This window comes from Canis lupus, chromosome 14 (assembly GCF_003254725.2).
Source record: "Canis lupus dingo isolate Sandy chromosome 14, ASM325472v2, whole genome shotgun sequence".
In the NCBI taxonomy this organism is placed as follows: Eukaryota; Metazoa; Chordata; class Mammalia; order Carnivora; family Canidae; genus Canis; species Canis lupus.
In genome coordinates this window covers 37,684,716-37,711,960 of record NC_064256.1, presented here as the reverse complement: position 1 = coordinate 37,711,960, position 27,245 = coordinate 37,684,716, and the positions used below count along the sequence as shown (strand labels likewise).

Below are 27,245 nucleotides of genomic sequence, written 5' to 3'. Positions count from 1 at the left end.
CATTGAAAAATCATTTGAATGATGCTGTTCCCTCCAATAGATAACACCCAAACAGTAAGGTGTTACTTAGTGAGAAAAAAGGGTAAAATATGATTTTTATATTCTACTCAGAGGCTCTCATTTCAACTTTAAATTGCCTCATAATACAATACTATAGCAGCCAAATCAATGAGTAAAGTCAAATTTCAAGTGAATACACTGAACAAATCAAGTTTCAAATTCAATTAACTTCTGCGAAAACAAGTTGGGAAGTAAAGGAATCTATGTCTTATTTATTTATTTATTTATTTATTTATTTATTTATTTATTTATTTATGACACAGAGAGAGAGAGAGGCAGAGACACAAGCAGAGGGAGAAGCAGGCTCCATGCAGGGAGCCCGATGCCGGACTCGATCCCGGATCTCCAAGATCACGCCCTGGGCTGAAGGCGGCGCTAAACCACTGAGCCACCCAAGGATCCCTCTATGTCTTATTTAAAAAGTCTTTTTTTTAAAAATGCCCAAACCCTTTACAAGTTTAAATATCAAAATTGCCTAAGGACGAAAATAGTTGTTAGAGGCACCCTATATTAGAGTTACTAATATACGTAATATTCTAATATGACATATTGTAATCTGTCAATACATTAACAATGTTAAGTGGTAACAATTTGCAAAAGCTCCAAAATTATCATTAGCTCAAAGCCAAGGAAAAATTATTCATAATGCAAAAGGCATTTCAGAGAGTTTTGGTACTACATATCCAAGGCTGGAAAAAAAAGTTATTCCTAAGCTTGACAATAAAGGTAATCCAAGGTGGATCAAACTCCTGAGATGTCAGGAAAGAAGAGTCTATTCAATCAGTAACTTTAAAAGTGCCAGGAAGCTAGGTTTAAACAAACTCCTATACTTTTGTCAAGGCCCTGCCATAAATGGCACGTGTGCATCCTGAAAGGATCACAAGGAATCCTTTGAGGTTGTTCACCAAACACTGCATTTGCAGTGGCTCCTCTGGGATCACTCCCAGGCATCACCATCAGCTCCAGATGGAACTGGCTCTCACTGAGCACCTACTGTGGGTCAGGCAGTAAGACAAGCAGCATCACAGAGTCATCCCATTCCGGTAATTGTGAAGTGTTTCAATCCTGCAGTATTAAAACAAGTTTAAATTGATAGCTATTACTTAGCACTCTAAAAAATGAGCTCAGATGACATATACGATTGATTATGTGTTATCCCACTCCAATTTTTTAAAAAAGGAAAAGATTCTGTGTGATTTCACACTGTACTAATTTTTCTAATAGGCAGAAGAAAAGGCAATCATTTAGTTGTGACAATATCATAATCCTTCTACCCATGAACCACAATAAAAGAATATTTCACAAAACCATCTTGTTCAAAAGGCGGTTTTCCTTTATGGTGATAGAAAAAGGTATTTGTTTAGTTCTGAGCATTGTAATTGATTCCAATGTTCTGCAAGGAAGAGAAAAAATATTTTCTGTTGCCTCATAGTAATAACTATATAAGCATAATGTATATGTATTGGAAAGAAAGAGCAGACAATGAATAAACTGCCATCATATTTGCTTTCCTGTCATCAGCCAGGCCATCAAGTCTGTATGTGGGCCTATCTCAGGAGTGCGTCAGGCATTTTTACTTAGCAGGAAGCACTATACCATAGTGTGCAAGTCCCAATCCAATACTGATTTTCCCTTCTCTTTATATCTGCTTCTCTACCCTGACCCTTATCTAGAAAGGGAAAAGAGGCTAGTAGATACTAAGAAAATCAAAGTATTGCATAAGAAATAGTAAGTAGTTTTCTTCCTGAATTAGGCAGTAGAAACAACCCTACAATATTTATTTCCTGAACTTGTAAATTCATTGATAAGATCATATTTAGACATCTCAGGCTGAGAAGTCCAGTCCTGATTTGGCTGAATGAAGGGTATTATTAGAGGTACCAGTTGGCCCCTGGAGCCAGTTTATGGAAAAGCAGGTGGGATTGGGGGTGGGGAGGAAAGGAGCAATGGTGGGGAGAAGAGAGCTAGAGATGGGACTTGCTTTCACAGCAAATGGGATCTTCCCTTTAGAATAGTAACTTACAGGTCGAGGCCTTGCATATGGTCAGATTCAAAGTATGGGCATCAGGAATAATTAAAAAGCACTCAAAGTATATATTCTCTCTCCCACCTGTTTATCTTCTACCTTTATCTTGCTATTCTTCATCTGGCAATTGGTACTCCTGCTGTGAACCTCAGCTCAGGCATTAGTATGTCCAAGACATTCAGCCTGCTTCCTCCACTCTCCCCAGCCTTGGGCAGGAGCCCCTTCATGACTCCTGAAACACCTTCTGCCCACTTCTTATTAGAGAAGGAGGAGATATCTCTGCCCCTGAAATTGGGAATAACAGCTATGAAGGACCCTTTCCTCTATTTTCATTCCTATCCCCCTTTACTTGGTAGAATCTGCTTGATTGACGATACCACAGTATACCCTGTGGGCGGGGACACTGTGTCTGAAGTGACTTGCATTTACCAATGCCCCTTCTTCCTCTACTGCTAGATGTGACAAGCTGGCTCTTCTTGCCTACCCATCGGTTTGGTTAAGTGGATCTAAGAGTCTGCCCCATATTCCTCTCTATTCCTGTCATGCTCCACCAGGATGCTGAGATTTGCTATGGGCTACAGGGGTACTTTAGAAGCTCAGGCCTTAGCCAGGCCCCCTGATTCAGCTTAGGGCAGCCCTACATTTAGCCTCATTGGGTACTTGCCCATCTGGCACTTTGTTCCACGTTGGCAATTGATTCTTATATCTACAGTTCTTTTGTCAGGAAAATGCAAAGGGAAGTATAAGTGGGTAGGTTCTAGCACCTAACTATATCCCAAATCTCTAACACTCCTATCTTTGCACTTCCAACAATACACTGTAAATATCTGTCTCCCTCATTAGATGGTAAGTTCCCTGAAAAACTATTATTGATCTTTATATCCCCAATGCTTAGTACAATGTCCGATACATAGTAGGTGCTGACAAACTGTTGAATGGATGAATGAATGGATAAATGAGCTTGGCCATCCTTGGACCTACTTCATTGACCCACTCCTGGCCACTCTGCCCCTGTTTCTATCAGATAGTCCCCTGACCATTCCCTACACAAGCTCTGGGTGACCCACCTCTATGTTCAACCTGGCTCAACATCCACATTCTCTAGTAAGCCTTTTCCAGCTAATTCTGCCCACATTCATTTTCTTTTCTAAATGCCTTTTGCACAATTTAGTACTTTGTTATACTCTGTTTTAAGCATGCTAGAGTTATGTTCTTAACTAGGCTATGTACGACCTGAGTGTTGGTGGACCTCTTCCATGAAACATCATCAGGTAGGGCAAAGTTTGAGAACAGAGAACTGCTCTCTAGATTCCCTACCTTGAATGAGATGGGGGAAGTCATTTACTTTCCTTGGGCTTCAGTTTCCTCTTCTATGAAAATGAGGGAATAATCATCTCTTTGGGTGTGTCATGAGTATTATAAGGAACAAAATAAAAATACAATGGCATCTGCAAAAACCTTATACACAATCAATGCCTCTTTGAATGTAGAATAGAGTTTGGATCAGCGGAGACCCTAATAAATGCTTGGAGATTTATTTGATGATGATGATGTCACCTACAGGCATCTCATTTTAATGAAGGTTTGGTTGTTCTTACTCTAACTCTAAGGATTATTATTATTTGCAATGATAGATGAATGATCCAGTACCTTTACTCCTATCCCAAGGAGGGTCAGCAGACTGAAAATGTTTGAAAAATATTACTAGGGAATCTCTTGGAATGTAGTTTTGCAATTTATAAATGTTTGCAAATTTATATTTCTTAAAATGAATTCTTGTTTATTAGGGATATCTTAATCTCTTTGGGCTGCTATCGCAAGTTACTATAGATGAGTGGCTTAAAAACAACAAAAATTTATTGCTCACAATTCTGGAAGCCATAAAGTCCAAGATCAAGGCACCAGCAGATCTGTTGTCAGGGGAGGGCCTGCTTCCTGATTCATAGACAACCATCTCCTTCCTCACTGTGTCCTCTTATGATGGAAGGGATAAGGGAGCTCTCTGGGGTTCTCTTTTAAAGGACCCTAATCCCATTCATGTGAGCTTCACTCTCATGACCTAATCAATCTCCTAAAGACCCCACTTCCAAATGCCATCACCTTGGGGATTAAGATTTCAACATATAAATCTGAAAGGATACAAACATTTAGTCTCCAGCAAGGGAGTTATAATCCAACACCAGAATTATCAAAAACTCCATCCTTATCTATTCCCCTACTATTACTTACTTGTAACAATATCTTAAGTTGAATTTTGATCTCAGTATAAGCTTACACAGAAAGTCGGGCGGACTTATGATCCCCATTTCATGAGTGAGAACTCAGAAGTTTAATAAACTTGAAAGTCAGAAGGCCTGGAAGCCACTGAGTCAGGACCACAGGGCTCACATGGTGTGAAGGTTCAATTCTCTTTCTAGTAAGATAAGGCAAAGAGGTGAGATCTCAAGGCCTGATTTATAGGTAAAACAAAGGCTGTTTAATCTTTACCCTTCGGGGCATTTAGATTTGGTAGGATAAGAGGTTTAAACTTTCGTTTCAAAATGAAATTCCCAGGTTATTTTTCAAGGGTTTATATACATCATATCTATTTGCTCTGGTCCCTGTTACGGGGAGTTCTGTGATTAGTGATGAATATTCAGATTATCTGTGCTGCCAATTGAAGTTTTCAGTCAACTTGTTTTGCATAGCATTAACTTCAGTAAAGAAAATCTCCAAATATACTAGGTTAGTAAATAACTTTTCACATTGTGTGTTTAGAAATTGTGACTTACCAACATTTTAAGATTTTTTTTAAAGCTTTTATTTATTTATTCATGAGAGACAGAGAGAGAAAGAGGCAGAGACACAGACAGAGGGACACAGACTCCATGCAGGGAGCCCGACGTGGGACTTGATCCCAGACCCCGGGATCATGCCCTGAATCAAATGCAGGTGCTCAACCACTGAGCAACCCAGGCGTCCCAACATTTTAAGATTTAAAACAAAAAAAAAAAGCTTTACATTTTGATGTAGTAGTTCCCGATCCCCACCCCACCCCCAGCCCTTTCCCAGTGGAGGGGAGGGCAAGATATGTTCCAGGACCCCCAGCGGATGCCTGAAACCATGAAGAGTACTAAACCCTGGATAGACTATTTTCTTCTATGCATATAATACCTATGATAAAGTTTAATATATAAATTAGGCACAGTAAGAGATTAATAACAATGACTAATAATGAAATAGAACAACTATAACAATATACTGTAATAAAAGTTATGTGAATGTGGCCTCTCTCTCAAAATATTGTACTATGCTGTACTCACCCTTATTCTTCTTGTGAGATGTGAGATGATAAAATGCCTACAAGGTGAGATGAAGTAAGGGGAATGATATAGGCACGGTGGAGTAAAGTTAGGTTACTAGTGACCTTCTGACGATTCGTCAGAAGGAGGAGCATCTCCCAGACAGCTGTTGTCCGCAGGTAATCGAAACTGCGGAAAGTGAAACTGCAGATAAGGATATTTAGTTTAAAGCCCAAACTAACAAAAATCAGGCCAAATTTAGGAAAATCACAGAGCAGATTCTTTGAAGGGAATTATGTTTTGTAGTATCACTGACTTCAGTGGCTGAAGAAGTAGATTTTATTATATAGAGAGAATATTTTATATACTGTAAGATTCCCTAAGACCTGTTATATGGGGGTTTTGTAAGCAATTTTAAAGCAGCACATAAAAATATTTTTTACAGTGCAGTTCAAAGTACAAATATAGGATGTGATCATTTTCTTTGCCTTAGAAATTATATGTAAGAATCTAATAACATAAAAGTTAAACTAAGCCCATGCATAGATACATGAAAGAAAGGGAAAGTTTAATAACCTTTAGCTGAATTAATTAACATTATACCCCATGTTGTGTGAAAAGGTAATCATTCCTACTCAGTGTATTTCTGTCTAAGACTCAAATTCTGAGTGTAATGGCCTAAATAAACATACAGATCTGAGCTGTCTGATATGATAGCTGCTGGAAACATGTGGCTATTGAAATTAAAACCTGATAAAATTTATTTATTTATTTATTTATTTATTTATTTATTTATTTATTTATTTTTAAAGCCTGATAAAATTTAAAAGTCAGCTCCTCATTTGGTCTTGCTACATGCATGTGCTCAAAAGCCATACATGGCTTGTGGTGACTATATTAGAGAGGACGTCTTGCAGAAAGTTCTATTAGCAACCCTTCCTGCTAATAGTATCGGCTAACTAGGTTAACAAGGATTTCATATGCATGTGGGGGAAAGTTCAGCCAATTATTCCAAATTAGCATGCCCCTGCATGATATTTCCAAATGCTTTTATTGTTATACACACACACACACACACACACACACACACACAGAGCTGAGTCTTGATCATCATAAATCAACGTATCTTTATGTCTTCCATAGTCACTGCTTTAATATTGGTGAAACAAACTTTGAACCTGCTACTTGAGTGAGAGTGTGATATAATGAATAACTTAAAATAATTCTCACTATTGCAACAACAGATTTTTCATTGAGGAGCATAACATTTTTGAATGCTTGGTACTTTATTTAAACACACATATATACAAGGACGTCAAAGGGAAACTGCACAGTTGAGCACATTGGCTGCATGCATTGGGAGGATAGGCAGATTCTGGTTTTATAGGATGAAATTTGGGTTGAAAAATAGGCAAAGACCGTAGAGCAAGTTTCATTTCCCATCACCACATAGAAGGGTCATCCAGCCTGTCAAACATAAGAAGCAAAGCATGTAAGAGAAGTGTCCCAACTTCTTGGGAGGTTTTCAAAAGTGAGACATTCAGTTCTGAACCAAAAGATGATCAGAAACGGTTGAAAAGTCTCTTGTTGGCATTCTAAACAGAAGGTCATGTGCATTATCAGAGCGAAAGACAGTGGAATAATATGCAAAGACCCAGCTGAGTAACTTTCACTCATGTTCATGGGAGTCTCAGGCAAATCTCAGAGGGAGTATTTAAAAGGCTCTGTATTTATCAAAGGAGCTGAAGAACTCTGCAATATTTCTGAAGATCAAAACTGCGGGAATCACACAAAATGGTAACAAGGAAGTTAATGTTACTCAACTCTGAATATGCTTCTTTTGTTTTCCTGCAAGGCTTTTTATGTAGTTAGATGCGATTTTTATAAAGAACTCTTTTTAATAAAATAGTATTCACAGGCAACCTCAAGGCTCTCAACTTTTGCCTCCTCCAAACCGTACATAATTGAGACTGTCCATCAGGGTGCAATTAACACTATTTCATGCACCTACCATGGGACTTTAAGACACAAAACAAAGAGTAGCAGCAAGGTTGTTAAGTCTGGATGGTTCTTTTTCTTACCCGAAGTACGTAAGGTTTACCCTAAACTTTTTACCATGGTAAACTTCACACATCTGTCAATGAAAGCTTCAAGGCATCTATTGTTCGAATAATCAATAATAATCTTTATGGATTAAAATTAGGATTAAAAATCATCCTTATGAATTTTCCACCTGCTTCCCTTCCATTTGCTGTTTAAATCTGGTTGATACTTCCAGAGACAAGAGCACTGGGGTTTTACTCCAGTCCAAATTGTTGTTTCCTTCAGAGAAAACAAACCTGACAACTCTAGACCTGTACCTTTGCCCTGGCTGGCCATTTCACAAGACAACAGAGGGATGGTGGGAGGGGAAAGTAAGTGGCTCAGTAGGTCACCCCACTTGTTCTCCAAGGAGAACCTCTATGAAGAGTGACTCGACAGTCACACTGCCTGAGCAAGAGTTCTAGTGACCTCTTCTGGGGAACCTGGTTCTTGACATTGTCAAGCTCTGGGTTTAAGGCAGACAAGTTCCCACAGAAATGGATGAACTATGTGCCCTGTGATCTTCCTCAGGGGAGAGGCAGGAGGCATAGGAGAGAAGGGCCAGGAAGTTATGAAAATGGAGGAGAATCAGGTTGCTTTCCAGCAGCTCTCGTTGCTCATTGTCCAATGTTTCACACCAGCTGTTGGTAGGCACCTCTTCCCAAGACAAGTCCACATTCAAAGAAAGCCCCCAAGGTCACAGACAAGTCCCTAGGAATATTATGTCCTTAACATTCATTCCTTGAATGCAATAAGTCATTATGTGATACTTAGCTTCAAATATGTCAAAAATGAAACAATAGATGCCCCTTTCACACCCCACCACCAAGATTTCATCTATGAAATGAGGAAGACTAGAGTAAGACCCATGAGTAACACTTGCAGGACATCTAGCTAGACACTCCAAATATTGTATGAAAATGAAAGATTCCCCTGGCTAACGATGGACTGTTGGTCATTTCAATGTAGAGATGAGGATTTAGTCTGTGTTCTCTCAATTCTAATCTGGTTAGAAAATCTGTATAGTCTTTTCTGATTTAAAATTTTCAAAGGAGCACCAAATAATCTAGGGTAAAAAAATAATACCCCACAGAAATTCAGAGGTTTACAAATTATTACATGAAAAGAAAGGCCCTAGGGACACCTGGGTGGCTCAGCGGTTAAGCGTCTGCCTTTCGCTCAGGGAGTGATCCTGGAGTCCCATATTGGGCTCCCTGCATGGAGCCTGCTTCTCCCTCTGCCTATGTCTCTGCCTCTCTCTCTCTTTCTCTGTGTCTCTCACGAATAAAAAAATAAAATCTTTAAAAAAAAAAAAGAAAGAAAGAAAAAGAAAATTAAGGCCCTCACTGCCCTGCTCCATCTCCATTTCTGCCCAAATGCTACCTGGTCTGGAAGACCCATTCCAATCTCCCCACCCCCCAACTCCCTCTACCCCCTGCCACTAGGCAGCCCTCTGCAATTTCCCTCTCTTGTGGCATCCATCCTGAGCTCTGCAACAATGTCCCCACACAAGCCTTTCATACCTAGTTCTGGGAACGTTTTCTGTGCTTTCTCTCATCAAGAGGTCTGAAATCAGTGTTTCAGGGCTAGATCGTTTTCCATACCTAAAAAAAAAAAAAAAAAAAAAAAAAGAAAGAAAGAAAATCTTTAAAGCAAATTTGAAATAGTCATAAAAAGAAAAATATTTAGAAAAAAGGAAGATAGTGTCCCACGTAGTTGATCATCTGCTAACACGTAATCTAGGTGTATGAAGCAGACTTTATCAGAAATATGATTTCAAATTATATATAATTTTGCTTAAATAACAATGTAGCAGATTATTTGAACCAATCAAAATTCCTAGTCAAATCCTTGCCTTTTCATACTACCACAAACAATACATAGACTTTTATAACTAAGTGACAGGAAATAAAAATGCATCACAGTATGATTTTTAAATGTTTCCATAATTAGTTAATTGGCTATAGTTCTGATGATATACAGCAGTTTAAGCCTCAACAAAGAGACCAGATGATATTTTGGAAATAGCCCTAGGGAAAAAAATCAGCAGACAGCAGCTCCAGACCCACCTGTGTCTTCGAATCTCAGTTTTCTCATTTGTAAAAATAAAATCATAACTCATGCTTAAATTGGAGTCTTTGTGGAAATCCAATGTGAGTCACAATGTTTTCAAAGCGACAGAGTAAAACACAAAAGCAAGTTATTACTAGTGAAATGCACCCATTCTTACAGAAAGTAACAACCCTTGGTCCTATGTTTTCCATATTCATTTAGGGTACCAAAAGCTAACAGCCTTCTCTCATGCTGTGATTTTAATCTGCCCTGTGAATATAAGGGAATCTCATGGATCCCTGGAAAGACCATGGAATCTTAATGGTCTTTTTTCTCCTGCAGCCGGATGTGGATAGGACTATATGCAAGGGTGAATGCAAGGGTGGTATATGCTACTTGCTCCAGGTAAATAAGTACACTGGTCTTTCTCGGTTTCTTTCTCTCTCTCTCTGTCTCTATCTTTCTGCTGAAGTGTCTGACAAGTCTCTAGGAAGTTATATTTTTCCCTTTCTCAGAAAAGGCTTGCATACCAGAAGCCACACTGTTCACAAATGAAAAACTAGCCTGGATTGTACGTGTAGTTACCACATACAGCAAAACAAAGCTATCAGAAGGTACACCTCCAACTGCCTATCGAGTATGATTAAACTTAAATTTGGGGGGAAGATTTCCTATTATTGCTCCTTTGCTGGGACTTAAGGAAGCAAAAACAAACTGCGCCCCCCATCATTTGTAAGATTTCCTCAAGATCTTCTGGAGTTGTGGTACCAAACCCTTAGTCTAAACTGCTGCTTATACCTATTTATTGTATCCATCAGTTGATTTTATTCACCTTAAAACTCTTGAAGAGCCTTAACTCATTATCTCCACCATGCTCCTGTGAACAGAGCTAGCTACTATTTTCTCCAGTTTACTGGAGAAATTTAGAATAGCAGGATCTGTGGTCATAGAGTGGCACCCAGGACAACATTGTTCACTATTCTTCTTCTCTACTTACTTCTGGATTATCCTTCTTCCCCACTAGGCTTTAACTGTCAAAGATAAAGTCTCCAGGGAAAAAATTCTCAAAGCTGGCTTCACATTAGTATCAGCTGGGAAGCTTTTAAAACCCAGGTCCCCCCACCCTACCCCAAGGTTCTGATTGAATGGGTCAGGGCTGTAGTCCAGCACTAATATATTTTAAAAGTTCCCCAGGTGATTCCAGTGTGTGACCAGGATGGAGAAAGATTAACCTAGGGCTGAGTTTCTCCACCTTGGCACCACATATGACACTTTAGGCTAGAAAATTCTTTGTTACAGAGGCCGGCCTAGGCATTGCAGGATGTTTAGAGCATAAGGTGAGTACCAGTCGAGAACCACTGATTTAGGAAACTGTAAAAGCCACGTGGTAGATCCACGCTCTAGAAGAAATGATGCAACTTTCAGAAGCAACAGACTGGGAACATACAGCTTAAAAACGTGGACTGAGGGATGCCTGGGTGGCTCAGCAATTGAGCGTCTGCCTTTAGCTCAGGGCATGATCCCAGAGTCCTGAGATAGAATCCCACATCGGGCTCCCCTCTAGGAGCCTGCTTCTCTCTCTGCCTATGTCTCTGCCTCTCTGTCTCTCATAAATAAATAAAATCTTTAAAAAAAAATGGACTGAGTAGAAAAAGAGAGCAAAGAGAATATCAGACCACCATTTGTGCCAAATGAAAACATATGTTCACAAATGACACCATAACTTTTAAATACAACCATGTGCATATGATTGGGTGTGTGAGATGATAAGGCAATGAGAGTACGGAATGGAGACAATGGGTGCCAATGATAAGCCTCTGGTGAATTCTAAGAAGGAATTTATGTGAAAATGAGGCAGGAAACTCTGGTTCAGAATCAACACATTCCCACCTATCCTGAATCTCTTCCCCTGAAACTCAAGCCCCTTTCCCTTTTTTTTTTCCTCATCAAAGATACTGGAGATCACACTGGATGCTGATGGGAGTGACCACGTCCGAGGAAAATCAGTGGGAGTGCTCCAATTTCATCACCCCTAAAAAGAAAAGCCTTCATAAAATGTTCTTAGATTCATGACCTGTAAAATGGAGATAATTATACCCACTTCAAGGCTTTGAGGTAAAGACAAAATGAACGCCTAGGGAAACATTTTGAAATGCTAATGCTTTATACAATGATAAAGCTTTATAGCAATCTACTGGGTTATAACCGACAAACTAACCAACAGCGTTTTTCCTACATAAACGACAATATTTTTTTTTATTTGAACAAGTTCTTTTATCTGCTCTATATGACAGCATAAGCAAGAATTTGAAGCAATTAACATTCTGAGAAGTCTACTTGGATATAAAACATTATTGCCTTTTTGCTCATTAAAATGAACAGACTTCCAGGTTTACAAATCAATACTATTTAATTCAGCATTTTATGTATTTCTGATTCTCTGTAAACAGAGACTTTTTCAAAAGCTTTTTAGGATGTCATACCCCTTTTTGATGAAACAGGAAAAAAAACTTAGTTAAGAAATGTAAATTCTCCCCATTTTGAATCGTTCCCAACTATTCCCTGACTTACAAATAGTAAAAAGTGTGGTAAAAGCAAAAACAAACAATAACACTTTACAAAACGTAATTTAGAGATTTTTAACATTAATGTTTTTAAAGGGCTCTCCTTTCTTAGCCTATTAAGGTAACTTGATCCCAGTAATTAAGACATTAAATGACTTAAAACTAAGATAGAACTAAGATAAACCAATTGGAAACAAATTTTAAATTCTATATTACAGTTTGGATGTGATTTTTTTTTTGCATAAATATTTGATGTTGAGAGTGAAAACATGGCATTCAATTTTAGTTTTCTGAGGGCTCAGAATAAAGTTTACAATTTTTCAAATTCCATGTAATCCCTGGGTTTATCCCAGAGTGACTAGTTTCTTCTTAACAAACCACTAAGTGGGCACTTCCTTCTCAAAACTCAACCCGCCAGAAGATGGGGAAAGTCTATACTTTAGATCAACTGTTTTCATGCTAAGTCTCAATTATCTCCAGGATTTTAAAGTAAAGGGCTGAGACTGAAGAAACAAACAAACAAAAGAAAACAAAACACTGCACAGAAGAAAAGAGCTCTGTTTGTCTTTTCTTAAATATTGTCATTCAATTTGTTCTGGGCAGCTTGGAAAATCTGGCAATGTCTTTGGCAACCCAGCTGTTTGCTGGTTGGTGGTGGTGATTGCAGCTCCTAGACACTCCGCTCACCCTTCTCCCTACAGCACTTCTCTGGGGCACTCCTGACCAAGTTTAGGGGGTCCTTTCCCATCCAGATTTCCAAACAGTCCCCCCAACTGCTCTAAGAACAACAACAACAACAACAAAAAAGAGCAGGGAGTGAGGGGGGCAAGATCGCCAGCCACACAGCCTAGGGAACCTAAATCTGGGGGGTCACGATTTTGTAACTATGGTCGCAGAGGGAAAGCGTTCAGGGCTCTGGGCAATTGTTCACGGAGAACTGAGTACGTGCCTGATACCGTGCTGCCCAGGGGTCCAAGCAAGAAAAAAAAAAGCAAACAAAACCCTGGTCCCTGTCCTTTGACATCCCCGGGATCTCGGGTTTGGGGCCAGGGCGCTCCGGGCGTCGGTCCCCAGGAGCCCACCCACCTCTGCCTGGTGATGAGGTTGATGTAGTGTCGCAGCGCTGAATAGTATCTGGCCATGTCCTCCGCCGGCGCGTCCTCCCCGGGGTTGTCCGGCTTGGAGGGGTACGCCTCGGCCAGCGCGCCCAGGCACACGAGCAGCGACAGGGCGAGGGTCAGTCCGGAGGGCCCCAGGCGCTTGCTACCCAGCATCTGCGGGCACAGGGGGCGCAGCGGGGAAGAGCGGGGCTGGGGGACGCACGCCTGGACCCTCCCGCCCGGGTGTCCCTCGACGCCCCCTCCCCGCGGCCACTCGCGCCCCCCGGCCCGCGCTCGGCCCAGTCCCCAGGGGCAGCGGAGAGCCCTGCGCTGAGGGCGACCCCCGCCCGCTGCCCCCGAGAGGTCCGCGCGGATTCCGTGCAAGTCGGGGGCCGCAGGGGCCGCGCGCAACCAGGGGCGCCGGGTCAGACACTTTAAAGACAGACGGAGCAGTTCCCCCCGGTGGGGTCGGGGTCCTGGCGCTTTCCCACCCTCTTTCCCAAACTCCTGTCGGAGGGGAAAAGTTTCTTCTCGCGGTCTGTCTTGCTGCGAGAGAGACCGTCCTGGCTGAGATTCCTTTGGGGGTGACAATTTGGGGGAGCGAGGCGAGAATTGCTCTCCCGGCAGTCAATCTCGGGATCCCAAGGATCCGGGAGGAGGCAGGGGGCTTCCGAACCCCGGGGATGCTTCGCTTGGGGCTGGGGGGGGGGGGGCGCAGCCCGGGAAGCCTCCTTCCGGGCGGCCAGCCCCGAGGAAAGTGCGAGCTGCCCGGGGGCTGGGGGTCGTGTCCCCCTCCAAATGCTCCAAAAGGTAGCCCCGAGGGACCGCGCGTGAAGCGCAGTCGGAAAGGACCAGAAGGAGCAAGCGGAGTTCGGCCTCCGGGAGCTGCCGCCGCGCGTCGGGGCCCGAGAGGACGGAGCGCGGCGCGCAGGGGCGGGGAAGCGGGGCGCGACCCCGGAGCTCCCCGAGGGCGAGCCGGCGCCGTGTCCCCGCGGCTGGCGCCCCCAGGGGAGCGGGTCCGGCACTCACGGTGGCGGGCGTGGCCGGGCGGCGAGGGCTGTGCGGTCCCGGGGCGCCTGTCCGAGGGGTGAGCGCCGGCGGACGCGGTGCGGAGAGCGGGGCGCAACAGGGCTTTTATGGCGCTCCCTCGCGGCGGCAGGAGGGGCCTCGGGCGATCACGTTCGGTGACTCCCACCCGCCGCTTCCCGCCCCCGACTGGCGGGGGCGGCGGGGAGGGGGGCCGAGGCCGCAGTCGCGCGAGCCGCCGCTTCTGGAGCCGCCCCCCGCCCCCCCCCCCCCGCTCCTCCACCCCCGCCCTGCAGGGGGCCCCGGGCAGGCGAGAGCGGGCGCTCGTCACCCCCCGTCCAGTCCCGCTGGAGATGGGAGCAGCCCAGACCCTGTGTGTCGCCCGTCACCGGGACCTCCGACCGGCTGGGCGCTAGGGTGGGGGACGCACCGCCTCCAGCGGTGGAGCATCCCCGGGACGCCCGCCGCAGCGACGCGGGGCACCAGCCCGCAGCCGGGACCCCTCCGTGCACCGATCTCCCCGCGCGGAACCTGGCGCGGGGCGCCTGTCCCAGGGCGAATGGCCCCCTCCGCCCCTCGGGGTCTTAGATGGGATCCTGTGGCTTCGGGCCCTGCCCCCGCTTTCTTTGCGAGGGGACCAGCCCACCCCAAGTACTCGCCCCAACGCGGGGACTCCGGCTCCATCAGGGCTGAAAGGGTGGCGCTTGCAAAGTCTTCAGAAACGGGACGCGGTAACCCCACCTGCCCGCGCTGCCGGCAAGGAGCGGCGCTTCCACGGCCTGCAGACCCGCCGGCGCGCCGTCCAGGGCAAGGCGCAGCCAAAGCTACCGGGTAGTTCAAGGGACGGGAATTTCTCCTTTATTTGTTAGCCCCGGGATAGTTACAGATATGTTCATTAACGTGGATTGAGAGTGTGGGTTCTGATTGAAATGAAACAGGTAAAAGAAAAAAAATCATTTATTGGCATGAATATGAAAGATTCAATAAACCATTTTTTTTTTTACAGGAACAGGATTTTGATTCTTAAAAGTTACCTGAATATTCCTAGAACTCCAACTCTCTCTAAAAAAAATGGCACGTCAGGAGATTAAAGTGTTAAGGTACAAGCTATTTTAATGTTAAGATCACAAGTGATTCTGTTAAACTGAGCGCTTTTGTGCTGTTTCCACCGCACTGAATTAAAGATCAATTACTGTGTGGCTAGCTCTGCACTCGGTGTTCTCTCCCATTCTCTCTCTCTTTCTCTCTCTCTCTCTGTGTGTGTGTGTGTGTGTACGCACGTGAGAAATTTTGAAGACCACATCCCCTTCACTTAGGTGAATGCTTCTCTTTCCATATTGCACAAAAATATGACAGGGACACATATTTCAGGTCTCTCAGAGTTGCTCCAGGGAACTTGGTCTGGTAAAGTTAGAACAAAGCACCGTTTCACTTTGAGCTCTTTCTTGATAAGAGGAAAAGCTCAGTGCACTTGTCAATAAATAATCTTATTTTTAGAGTGTATCACAGATGCCCTTCAAGTTACACCTTAGAAGAAGTCATTGAATTTGAGAGAAATTACTTGTAAGGAGATGCACCATTCTGGGGGAGGGAGGGGGGGACTGGGGACATTTGATTGGTTTAGCTTACAATCACGCCACTGGTATCCAAAAGGAAGAGCTGATTGTCAGGATCAGCATTTAGAGGCTAACACATAGCGCCGAGGGCCCGACATGTATCCTCCCATCCATATCCCTTCCTTCCAGTGCCAACAGCATCCCCTGGCCTGGGGCTCGGAGTATTCCAACTCTTCTCTCAAGACTTCACTCCATTCATTGCCTCCTCTCTTTTTCTATGCATATATATATATGTATATACTTATAGCTTATAAATTCTCTCAAGTTTATTCCATAAAGAAACAAAGCAAAACCAAAATCGTCAAAAGTAAAACAACAGTCTCTCAACAGAACATCTCCTAGCTGCTGAACCCACTTACTTTGTTTCAAAATCAAGTTCATTTATTTATTTATATACATATGTACCCTTAGCAGCTGTATTGATATACAATTGAGTTATACTAATCTACAAATGTTTAAAACATTCCATTGGTTATGTTCTTACATATATACTCCATGACGGCATCACCATGGTCAAGGTAGTGAACATATATACACTACCACCAAAAGTTTATTCATATCCCTTTGGTGCCAACATTGTGTCATTTCCTGTCTCTCACCCAGATAATCATTTTAATTAATTTCTTGTGCATCTTTCCTAGCTTTCTTTATGCAGATAAAAGCAAAAATGAACATATGTTCTTATGTTTTTCCTTTTTTAATAAACAAAAGGAACATACACACTGTTCAGCATCTTGGTTTTATTATTTATTTATTTATTTATTTATTTATTTATTTATGTATTTAATTCTTTTTAAAAATTTATTCATGAGAGACACACAGAGAGAGAGGCAGAGACACAGGTAGAGGGAGAAGCAGGCTCCTCCAGTGGAGGCTGATGTGGAACTAGATCCTGGGACTCCCAAGACCACGCCCTGAGCCAAAGTCAGAAGCTCAACCACTGAGCCACCCAGGCATCCATGGTTTTATTATTTAATATGATATCTTGGATATCTTCCCTTTTAGACCTTAAAAGATGATCAACTCAATCTCAAGCTCCTCTCATTTTCTTGGAGGTTAGGAGAGTGGAGCTGAAAGTTCCAAGTCCCAATCATGCCTTGGCTTTCTGGTCACCAGCCCTCATACTGAAACTATCTAGGGTCCCCTAGCCACCAGTCATCATGTCAGCAAACAAAAAGACACTATTCTCACTTCAGACATTCCAAGGGTCTTAGAAGTTCTTTTGTCATGAGCCAAGGTTAAAGACCAAATATTAGAATAAAAGATACTCCTATCACTCTTACCACTCAAAAAATTACAAGGGTTTCAGGAACTCTGGACCAGGAACTGGGAACAGAGACCAAATGTGTTTATAATACCACAGGTTGTCAGACCAGCTCTATTTGAAAAGATGACATTGAGCAAAGACTTGAAAATTAGGGAATAAGCCATGGCAAAAGAAGACAAAACAAAACTGGGGCAGAGCATCAGAGGCAAAAGAAAACCTGATGTAGAGACCCTAGGGCAGGTATGTGCCTGGGAGGAAGGGAAAAGGGATCAAGATAAGAATGATTCCAGATGTTTGGCTTGAGCAACTGAAAGGATGGGGTTTCCTCCAACTGTAATGCAGATTGCTGCAGGTGGAGTAGGTTTGGGGTTGGCAATGGGCATTCAGCTGAAGATGCCTAAAGATTTTTGTTGTCTACTAGACCTCAAGGGGAGGTGTCGGTTGTCCGTATGAATCTGGAGTTAAGGAGAGAGGTCTAGCCTTGAGTCATAAATTCAGTTGTGTGCCTTTAGGTGACATTTAGAGCTGTGACAATAGATAAGATCATTAAGGGATTGAGTGAAGAAAGAAACAAGAAAAGCCCCAGTCCAGTCCCATAGTGAGCCACCACTGAAAAATTCAGAGATGGGAAGGGATGAACAAAGTAGCTGAGATGGAGGCACAAGAGAGGTAGAGGAAAACAGAAAGAGCTGGATGTTTTGTATCCTTGAAGCCAAGTGCAATTGTTTTCTTCAAGGAAGAGGAAGTGAGTGTCTGTCTGCATTCACTGCTGCTGAAAAGTAAAGTAAGACACAGATTGAAATGGACCGCTGTCCTGAGCAACATGGGGGTCTGACAAAAGCACTCAGGACCGGCAAGGTTTAAAGGAGAAAGAGAGAAAAGATTCTGGGGACAAATCTTCCCAGAAATCCACAGCAAAGAGGAGTAGAAAAAAACAATGTAACTGGGGAAAGAAATAGAGTGAAGAGAAAGGTCGTTTAAGGTAGGGGGAAAGGAGCATGTTGGCCTGCTGATGAGAATGATGGAGGAGGAGAAAAAAGACAGCGAAGGGGAGGTATAGTAAGTGTTATGTATTAGGGATTTTATCCCTTTGTGAAAAAAGTTGCAACTATTTATGTGTGGTTTGTCATTCTTCTTTTGTCATTGCTTAAGGTGTTGTTTTTGCTGTGCAGAAGTTTTAAATTTGTAGTTGAATGTATTAATCATTTCTTTTGTGGCTCAAAGCATTTGGAGTCTTAGTTTAAAAGACCCACAGGTGACTCAGGGGTTGTAAACTATGGCTTGAGGGCCAAATCCAGCCCTTCACTTGTTTTTGTAAATGGCTGGTTTTTTTTGGCTACCCACCTGGTGCCATTCCTGACTTCTTTGCTAACATCACAATTTGGTTCCGACATCCCTATTTCCAGCCAAGATTCTGGATTAGGGTAACTCTCTTGCTTTTGTAATTTGCTTCTGGCCAAAGAAATAGTGGGGTAAATCAGCTGGGGGCTTTTAGGAAAGTGTTTCTTCTCTGGAAGGAGAAGGAGAAGGAGGAGGAGGAGGAGGAGGAGGAGGAGGAGAAGGAGAAGGGAAGGAGGAGAAGAAGAAAGGAGAAGGAGAAGGAAGGAGAAGGAGAGGAAGAAGAGAAGAAGAAGGAGAGGAGGAGGAGGAGGAGAAGAAGAAGAAAGAAGAAGCATATCGTTGGCCATGATTCTTCTCTCTCTTCCTTCTTGGGGTGAATACTATTGAGTGCGAAGGTGGATCTTAGAGCTGTGTTGTGGTCCTGAGGAGCTGTACTGCAAATACGCTGAAGGGGACAGAATGCAAGATCAAAAGGGCGAGATCCTTAATGAAATCAGTGAACTGCCAAGCTAATTTTGGGACTGCCCACCACTGGATATCTCCTAAGCAATTCATAGTTGTCCACTTGGTTTAAATTACTGCTAGCTGGGTTTTCTGCTACTTCTAGTCAAAAGCCTTCCTAATTAGCAAATTTGGCTTCTAATTCTTGGTTTTCTTTACCAGTTTTCCTCTACCACTTTTGGTATTTTGTTCTCTTTTATTTTCAGGTTATTTATTTTTTGATCATGGAAACCTCTGTTTGAGCCTTAAATTTACCTTTCTATATGTGTCACATTTTCCTTGACTCCCCTTAACCTAACTTAGGCCTGTGGTATTAATGACTTAAATTACATCCACTTTTCTGTTGTCTCAGAGGGTGGTAAAGATAGAACTGTGTCAGGGTCAGGGAGGGGAGGAAGGGTGGGATCAGGGCTATGGATATCACAGTTGGGGGATTTTGTCATCGGAGACTTTATCTCTTGTTTAAAGTTTTTTTTTTTTTAAAGATTTATTTGTTTTATTTTTTATTTTTTTAAAGAATTATCTATTCATGAGAGACACAGACTGAGAGAGAGAGGCAGAGACTCAGGCAGAGGGAGAAGCAGGCTCCTCGAAGGGAGCCCAATGTGGGACTCGATCCTGGATCCCGGGGTCATGACCTGAGCCGAAGGCAGGCGCCCAACCACTGAGCCACCTAGGTGTCCCTATTTATTTGTTTTAGACAGAGAGAGAAAGTGTGGATGGAAGGGGCAGAGGGAGAGGGAAAGAGAATCTCAAGCAGACTTCTTACTGAACACAGAGCCCAACAAGGGGCTCTGTCTCACAACCCTGAGATCATGCCCTGAGCCAGAACCAAGAGTCAGCCGCTTAACCAACTGTGCCATCCAGGTGCCCCTAGTTAAAAGTTCTGTACTGAGGTCTGTTCTAACTAGTAGAGGGTATATCTGATCCAGTGAGAAGAGCCTTTGGATTTCAGATTGTTAGACTGATTCCAGGCGAACCCAAAGCCTCCTGTTCTCTGAAAGACAAGCTGCTTTAAGTGATAATTTTCTCCCCTCCCCTTGCTACCTGTCTCTCATGCTCCCCTCTAGGATATAGGTGTAAAAGGCATGAAAAAATAGGCAAACTAGGAGTTCATCACATTTTCCCTTCCCCGTTTATGTTCTGTTCTCCCAGCTAGTAAAACAAACAGAGAATGCCAATTCTTAGCAGTTCTTCCCATCTCTATTGTATGAATAGCTATTTCTCTCTCACAGTAGAGAAGAACAAGCATTAACAACCCCCCCCCCCCCCACACACACACACTTTTCTTTTGAGCTTCCTTTCCAAATCCCATCCCTCACACCGGCTGCCTACTTCCCTCCAAATTGGGGTTATCAGTTTTTTTTTTCAGAACTTTATGTCTTCACATTTTTGTTCACTGTACTGCTTGTGAAGGAGTCAAGTAGAAACTACAGCCAATTTCCAGAATGATATTTTTAAACTTGCATTATGTATGATACTGCTCCTTCCTCAGTTTGGTGGCTTCTGGCTTCTTCCTCCTCCTCCTCCTCCTCCTCCTCCTCCTCCTCCTCCTCCTCCTCCTCCTTCTTCTTCTTCTTCTTCTTCTTCTTCTTCTTCTTTAGCTATTCTTATTTTTTTGTGTGTATTTTGTTACCCTTGAGAGAAGACAAATCTCTTGATCCTGTATGCTCTCTGCCAGCTTCTCTATGAAGCCAAAACAGGGTTCACCAACAGCACTACTTCCATTGCTGTGTATTTTTAGCAGTGTCTAGATGTACAAGAAAACTAGGGCAATTATGAAGATTATTTGGACCAAAATTACGCCAGAATTTATCTGAAACATCCAGATAATTGCAGGAAAATATCATTTTTTTAATTTGAAAGTATTCTGAGAATAGCTGTAATTCTCTCCTCCACTTTGCATGTGCAGGCACATACTGAAGATTCCAAAATAGCACCCATAGTGCTGAGTTGTGACTGGCTTTGTGTTTTTGACCAGTCACAGTTTTAAAAAAAACAAAACTGTTATTATTATTAGCTCAAGTCCCATGCTTCTAGTCACAAGAATCCATACAAAACAGAATACTTACTTCACTGAGAAAAGAACCTCAAATGTGGTTGTGGGAATGACAAGCCCATTTCGTCACATTGAAGGCAGACATTCTAGGAAAACGGAATGATCTCCTATTGTATAGATGGTTAAAATGCTGTGTAGAGCAATCCACCCCAGGTGATGCACTCATGACCAACTAGGCTTATTGAGGCGTCTTCAATTCTAACAGGGTTGGGTTAGAAGAACGTTCAGTTTCCCATGTGAGGATGTATTGTTTCCATTTTAGAGATATGGATATTGTGGACTGGATGTCCCTAGAGACCTATTGCAGGAGGACACTTCCAGCCTCCCAGGACTCCAGAGGCTGGAATGTGGCCATCTGTTCCTAGCCTTGCTTGCCCCTAGGGTACAAATGTGATTTAGCTCAAATCCAGTTGCTTGAGATCTTGATTCAATATTGATTTATAACACTGAGATGTCCCATATTTCCCATGTATATTAAATATAAACAAAGTTTTAAATAACCTTGAGTTATGAAAGAACTAAGTTATGTGGGGAGAGAAACAGGCTGTGAATATCCTCTTTGTAACCCAAACGGAGGCGGAAGTAGCGTGGTCTGGAGCAGATGGCTCTGATGGAAGATTCCAGTTTCTGCAGCTTCCTAACTGAGGCAAAGGTAACAGTGTTCTTGATGGGCTGGCTCTGTGGTGAAGTTTTGAGAAGGAGTTGTTTCTGGAAGCTCAACCTAGGTCTGTTTTTTTTAGCACTTGGTCCCAAAGAGTCTATCCTTTAGTAAATCCTTTTCTGCATGAAGCACCTGGGCCCATGAAGCTACAGAGTCCAGACCTGAAATAAAAACTCTGACCACCTGTAGGACCATGAGAGAAATAGTGCCAGGTTAGAGATCTTGCTAACAAGATTGGGTCTCTTGAGTGTCAGAGATGGGAAATGCAGGCCCCCATTTGGTATTTCCCCTCATCTGGCTGTAATGGGTCCATTTAAACTGACGGAAAATAGTCCTGTGGGAAACTTAGGGGATCATTCTCAGAAATATAAGCTATCAGAGGTTTCATAGTGTGAAGGTACATAAAAGCCATAGAACTCCCTCAGACTTAACAACAGGAATGTCATCTCAGAGCATTTCTCAGAACCTTCCTTCTCGAAGGATACCCTCTTGGGATGTTTGGCTGAAAGTAATAGACAACTCAGGTTTAGCTGTCTAAAATCATAAAGTAAATTTATAATCTTATAACATAAGGACCCCAAAGATAAGGCACTTCTACTGAAAGTAATCCTGCAGTTCAGTTATGTCAATAAGAGCCAGGTTCTTTCCATTGTCTGCTCCACTGTCTAGGTATGATAGCTTTGATTTATGGACCAGCTGCCCCTACAGTTGTTAGATGTCCACCCCAACTCCGGTTGCATCCAAACATATTGACATCCTTTCAAAGTCAATAATTTGTTTGCTTTGTCACTCCTTAATGAACATCAAGTGCCCTTCTCTGCCCCCGCCCTGCCCTGGTCTCCTGCTATTACAAACTATAGCAACAAGTAACTTTGGACATCTGTCTTTGCTCATGTGTATAGATATAACTGTTAAAGTCCTAGAAATGGAATTTCTTGGTCAAAGCAAGCATGCATTTGAGATGTTGATAGCTCATGTCAAATTGCCTTCCCAACGCATGTCAAATAAAAATGTATGAGAGGAATGTGTTTCCCCAAAAAGGGATGTGCTTTTACAGATGTTCTGGGGCTGTTTCTGTGAACAGTGGATCAGAGGTACCTGAGGCTAGGCAGAGGAATATTCCTGCGTAAATCTGTGGTCCCTCCATCTTGCCTCAAGACAGAATGAGATTATCTTTCCAAATTGAAAATTCATGTTTGTGCCTGAAGTACTGGCCTTTTTGTGGTTTGCTCCGTGGTAGGACTGGTACCTAAGGAAAATGAAAACTAACTGAGCCACAAGGCAAAGCAGGTTAATGAATGAACCCCCCAAAAAAGGCGAGAAAATTGTTTCTATTAAGCTGATAAGAGTTATGGGAAGGCTGTTTTCACAGAGCTTCCAAACTCTGATGAGCTCACCAGACGTGTTTTTCAAAATACAAGTGAATCTAATCGTTTCATTGTTAGTTCAAGGAATGTTCTTTTTTATTTTTTAAAGATTTATTTATTTTAGAAAGAAAGCATGTAAGTGGCAGGGAGGGGCAGAGGGTGAGGGAGAGAAGCAGAATCCCCACTGTGTGTGGAGCCCAACATGGGCTTGACCTCAGGACCCTGAGATCATGATCTGAGTTGAATCAAGAGTTGGATGCTCAACTGACTGAGCCACCCAGACACCCCTCAAGGAAAGTTTTTGTTTTGTTTTCTTTTTGTTTTTTTTTAATCTTCAAGTAACTTTAAAGTTCAGATTTTGAAATACAACTTTTCCCCTTTTGGAATTCTGAAGGTTTTGCATAATTGGGAAGTAAAGATTTAGGTTTTATAAATATATTTTAGCACCTTAAGAATGGATTAATTTGCAAGCTTTCCCAGGAATGTCAATGCATGATATTCCTAATTATTTTTGTCTTGCTCTTTTGCTTATTTGAGAAATTAACACAGTGCTTGATTTTACATTTGGAAACACTTATTTTAATTGTTTAAAGTCGCTTTCTCAACTAAATTATTTTTTTTCCATTGTTGGGTGTTGGTGGAGATCATTTAAAACCAACTAAGTGAGAGGCCCTCCAGGAATGTTTGTACTTTCAACTGTTCCTATCAAATCTTCAGAGGATCCTCTCTGACTCAGAAACCCATGGCAGTCTACCCATGAGAACATTATTCTTAAACTTCAAAGCTATAGCTAATATCATCACTTCATAAGACAATTGTCTCCAGTGGGATGAAATTAGGCCAAGAAACCAAAGTTCTCTAACCTCCTTCTAAGGCTTGATCTTGACACCTGTGTTTTATATTCTTTCCTTCCAACAGGCCACAGGCTACCTTCAGGCTACAACAGTCCTAGAGCAGTGTGGTTTGCAAGCATGTTTTGCCCCAGTACTTTCTTTCAACATCCTTTGATGGCCATTTTGTTTTATTTTGGGGACAGAAACTAGGATAAGTGGCCCCAAATATAGTAAAGACATCCCTGAACCGTAGTGCCTTTGTTAATTGATGTTGGAGAGTCATCTAACCAAGGCACATCAACAGGTCACATTCTGGGCCTCCAAAGCCACTCCATACAAACTCAGCATTTCATATCTAGACAGTTTTCTTACTTTTTAAAGCTAGGTCTCTTTGTTAACCCATACCAGCTTTCTCAGCTCAATTAGCAGGTGAACTTACCCTACTGAAATTCATTTTAGCATATATTTGCCATATGCTATGGGCATTTTTGATTCATAGGTTGAGATAGAAGTTAGGATTACATTTTACACAAGTTCCATAGAACCTGATGAACCAGGACTACTACAAAGCAGGGACTCATTTACCCCTTGGGAAAAGACATCAAGGTTTAAGCAAATCAGGGCTCATATGGCAACTTGAAAATGCCACCAAGGGTTCTTTCTCTTCCTGCTCCATCATCCTGTGGATGGCTCATACACCTTTAGATCAAGCTCAAATTCTGGTCTGGAAGAAAGAGAAAACAGAAGGGGCAGAACCAGCTAACTTGAGCTTATTTCTTAGCCACCAGATCTTGCATGGCATCTCCTGGCTGCAAAAAGCTCCAGCAAGGTCACTTTTGGCTTTCTAGCTTTTATGGTAGGGAGGCACGGAAAGGTGGGTCTCAATTGAGCCAATTTACACTGGGTCCCTAGTAGGCTTGTGCTTTCTGGCATCTGGTCCTACTCATTCCAGGTTTGATTTTTATCGCTCATCACAGAAACAACAGCTACCACTCCCCCTTCTGCTGCTGAGATGGTGCAATGAAGACCAAGATATAAAGAGTCTTTGTGGTTCACTTAGAATTTTTTCTAAATCACAGAATGAACACAATGACCACATGCCAGAAAACTTGCATTTTAATCTTGTGTTATTTATCCTAAAATATCTCATCACTTCACCTCTCTGAGTTCTAGTGTCCCGTCTATAAAATGGAGGAATTGGGCTTCAACCTTCTGTTCTTCTCTCTCTCTCTCAAAGGATTGCAAATGTCTTCTATGAAACCTCATCTCCCCTATGTTACCATGAGGACTCGCAGAGGCCAAACCAGGAGAGGAAGTCTCAGCATGTTGCCTGTCATCCTCATCTCTTTTTTCTCCTACTCATCTGTTCGGATCTCCCAGCACTTGGGTAGGAAGAACTGAGGGGTGTTTATTAGGAAGTTAGGACCTGTGTAATAAACTGTTTCTCGTTGCTGCTATGTGACTTGTGCCTTAAAGGTATGAATGAGTCCAATCTTTCTTACTAGAACCACAAACCCCACTTCAGATAGTTCTGGCTTTTCTGGGATCACAAGAATAATCTAGAAGTCAAGCCACTGAAATGGTATTATCTACCAGCTTTTAATTGCCTCTTGTCCCAGCATGTTCCAAGAGGCTGCCTTAGAGGCAGAGCCTCCATTCTTGATATAAAAAGCCTTTTCCAGACCTGCACCTGGATGGATAGCCCCTAGTTCAGCCTGTAAAATACTTCCACAACTTGTTTACCTGTCCAGAATCTTGCAGTATCACTGCAAATGAATGTAACTACTATATCTCCTCTAAATAACTTGGCACCCACCTAGGGGTGTGACATTTGTGGTTGATTTTCAGATATTTTCTGCGATGATCATCACTGGTTTCTCCCTTCAACTTCATTCAGCCTAGGCATTTTTCACTTTGCAACTGTTACCTATATCACAAGTATAAAGTGATTGGTCCCATAAATTCTGTTTAGTAGAATTTAGTTGGAGGGTAGGCTTTAGTCAGAGGGTCCCTTCAGACCATGACTGTCCTATAATATGTTCAAGCCCTCTCTTCTAGTGGGTAATCCATAAGAGAAGGGATGGGGGCATGTAAGGCAGATTATTGCAGAATAGACAAGAGACTGTTTCCCCAAACACAGTAGGTTCAGAGGGCAACAGGCTGACTATATGGGTGTGGGAAGAGGGTCCTCTGTAACCATGGCTTCAGGGAAAGCCAAGAGCCGAGTCCATTCTCTGAGGCTCTTGGGGTCTTCAAAAACATTCTCTTTTCCTCAAAATGAGTGGCTGCTGCCTTTCCTCTCTAGCCCATTATTGTTTATCTAGAATTTTCCATGGCATAAGGGAAGGAGTCAGGAGATGGGATAGAACAGACTCCTCTGAAACTATACATTTGAAAATTCTAAACTTCTACTGCCTTTTTTTTTTTTTTTTGGAAGGGGTGAGAAGACAGAGAAGAGATCCTAGCAAGAATTCTTAATAAGGGGCTCATAGGTAGAATTCAGGATGTCTGTGAACTTGGGTGAATAAATATGCCTTTGTTGTCACTAACTCTAACTAAAGTTTAGTATTTCCTTCATTTAGGCAATGACCACAACCAGCAGTCTTTTGATGTGGACACTAATAGAAATTACAATAAGTTTCACATCATGTTAAAGTTGATGCAGAATCCTCAAGATAGCACTACACTGATGAAACTTTGAAAGTGTGCTGATTACTAGACTCATTACTAGATCTTGTTATTGATACATTAATAATGTATGTATCTGATTATATCACATTAAAATTCTTGACAACTATATTTCCATATTTATTTATTTATTTTAAATATTTATTTATTTATTTATTTATTTATTTATTTATTTATTCACGAGAGACACGCACAGAGAGAGAGAGAGAGAGAGAGAGAGAGGCAAAGACACAGGCAGAGGGAGAAGCAGGCTCCATGCAGGGAGCCTGACGTGGGACTCGATCCCAGGACTACAGGATCAGGCCCTGGGCTTAAGGCAGGTGCTAAACCGCTGAGCCACTGAGGCGTCCCTATTTCCATATTTAAATTTTCTTGGTAATTCTATGTATTTTGTAACACATTTTAAAACCTTTTTTCTTTTTTTTTTGTATATATATATTTTTTTATTGGAGTTCGATTTGCCAACATATAGCATAACACCCAGTGCTCACCCCGTGAAGTGCCCCCTCAGTGCCCATCACCCAGCCACCCCAACCCCCCCGCCCACCTCCCATCCCACTACCCCTTGTTCGTTTCCCGGAGTTAGGTTCTCATGTTTTGTCACCCTCACTGATATTTTAACTCATTTTCTCTCCTTTCCCCTTTATTCCCTTTCACTATTTTTTATATTCCCCAAATGAATGAGACCATATAATGTTTGTCCTTCTCCGACCGACTTACT

General features: G+C 42.4%; 1 protein-coding gene across 1 annotated transcript; it reads right to left on the bottom strand.

The window, feature by feature from the left end:
- Window positions 1-6,634: 6,634 nt before the first annotated feature.
- On the bottom strand, window positions 6,635-14,354 carry NPY (neuropeptide Y). The gene is made up of 4 exons (XM_025464394.3): window positions 14,195-14,354; window positions 13,152-13,339; window positions 8,973-9,053; window positions 6,635-6,834 (listed from the first exon to the last, which is right to left on the bottom strand). Exons 2-4 carry the CDS (start codon window positions 13,337-13,339, stop codon window positions 6,810-6,812), a joined length of 294 nt encoding a protein of 97 aa, XP_025320179.1. The 5' UTR covers window positions 14,195-14,354; the 3' UTR covers window positions 6,635-6,809.
- Between the last annotated feature and the right edge of the window lie 12,891 nt (window positions 14,355-27,245).

What these genes read in the sequence shown, in the direction of transcription:
- NPY (XM_025464394.3), bottom strand. Translation starts at nt 13,339, where the DNA reads ATGCTGGGTAGCAAGCGCCTGGGGCCCTCCGGACTGACCCTCGCCCTG. An exon ending in AACCTCATCACCAGGCAGAG is followed by an intron (nt 9,054 to 13,151) that starts GTGGGTGGGCTC and finishes TTTTTTTTTTAG; the next exon opens with GTATGGAAAACGATCTAGCC. An exon ending in GAAAACGTTCCCAGAACTAG is followed by an intron (nt 6,835 to 8,972) that starts GTATGAAAGGCT and finishes TATGTTTGACAG; the next exon opens with GCTGGATGACCCTTCTATGT.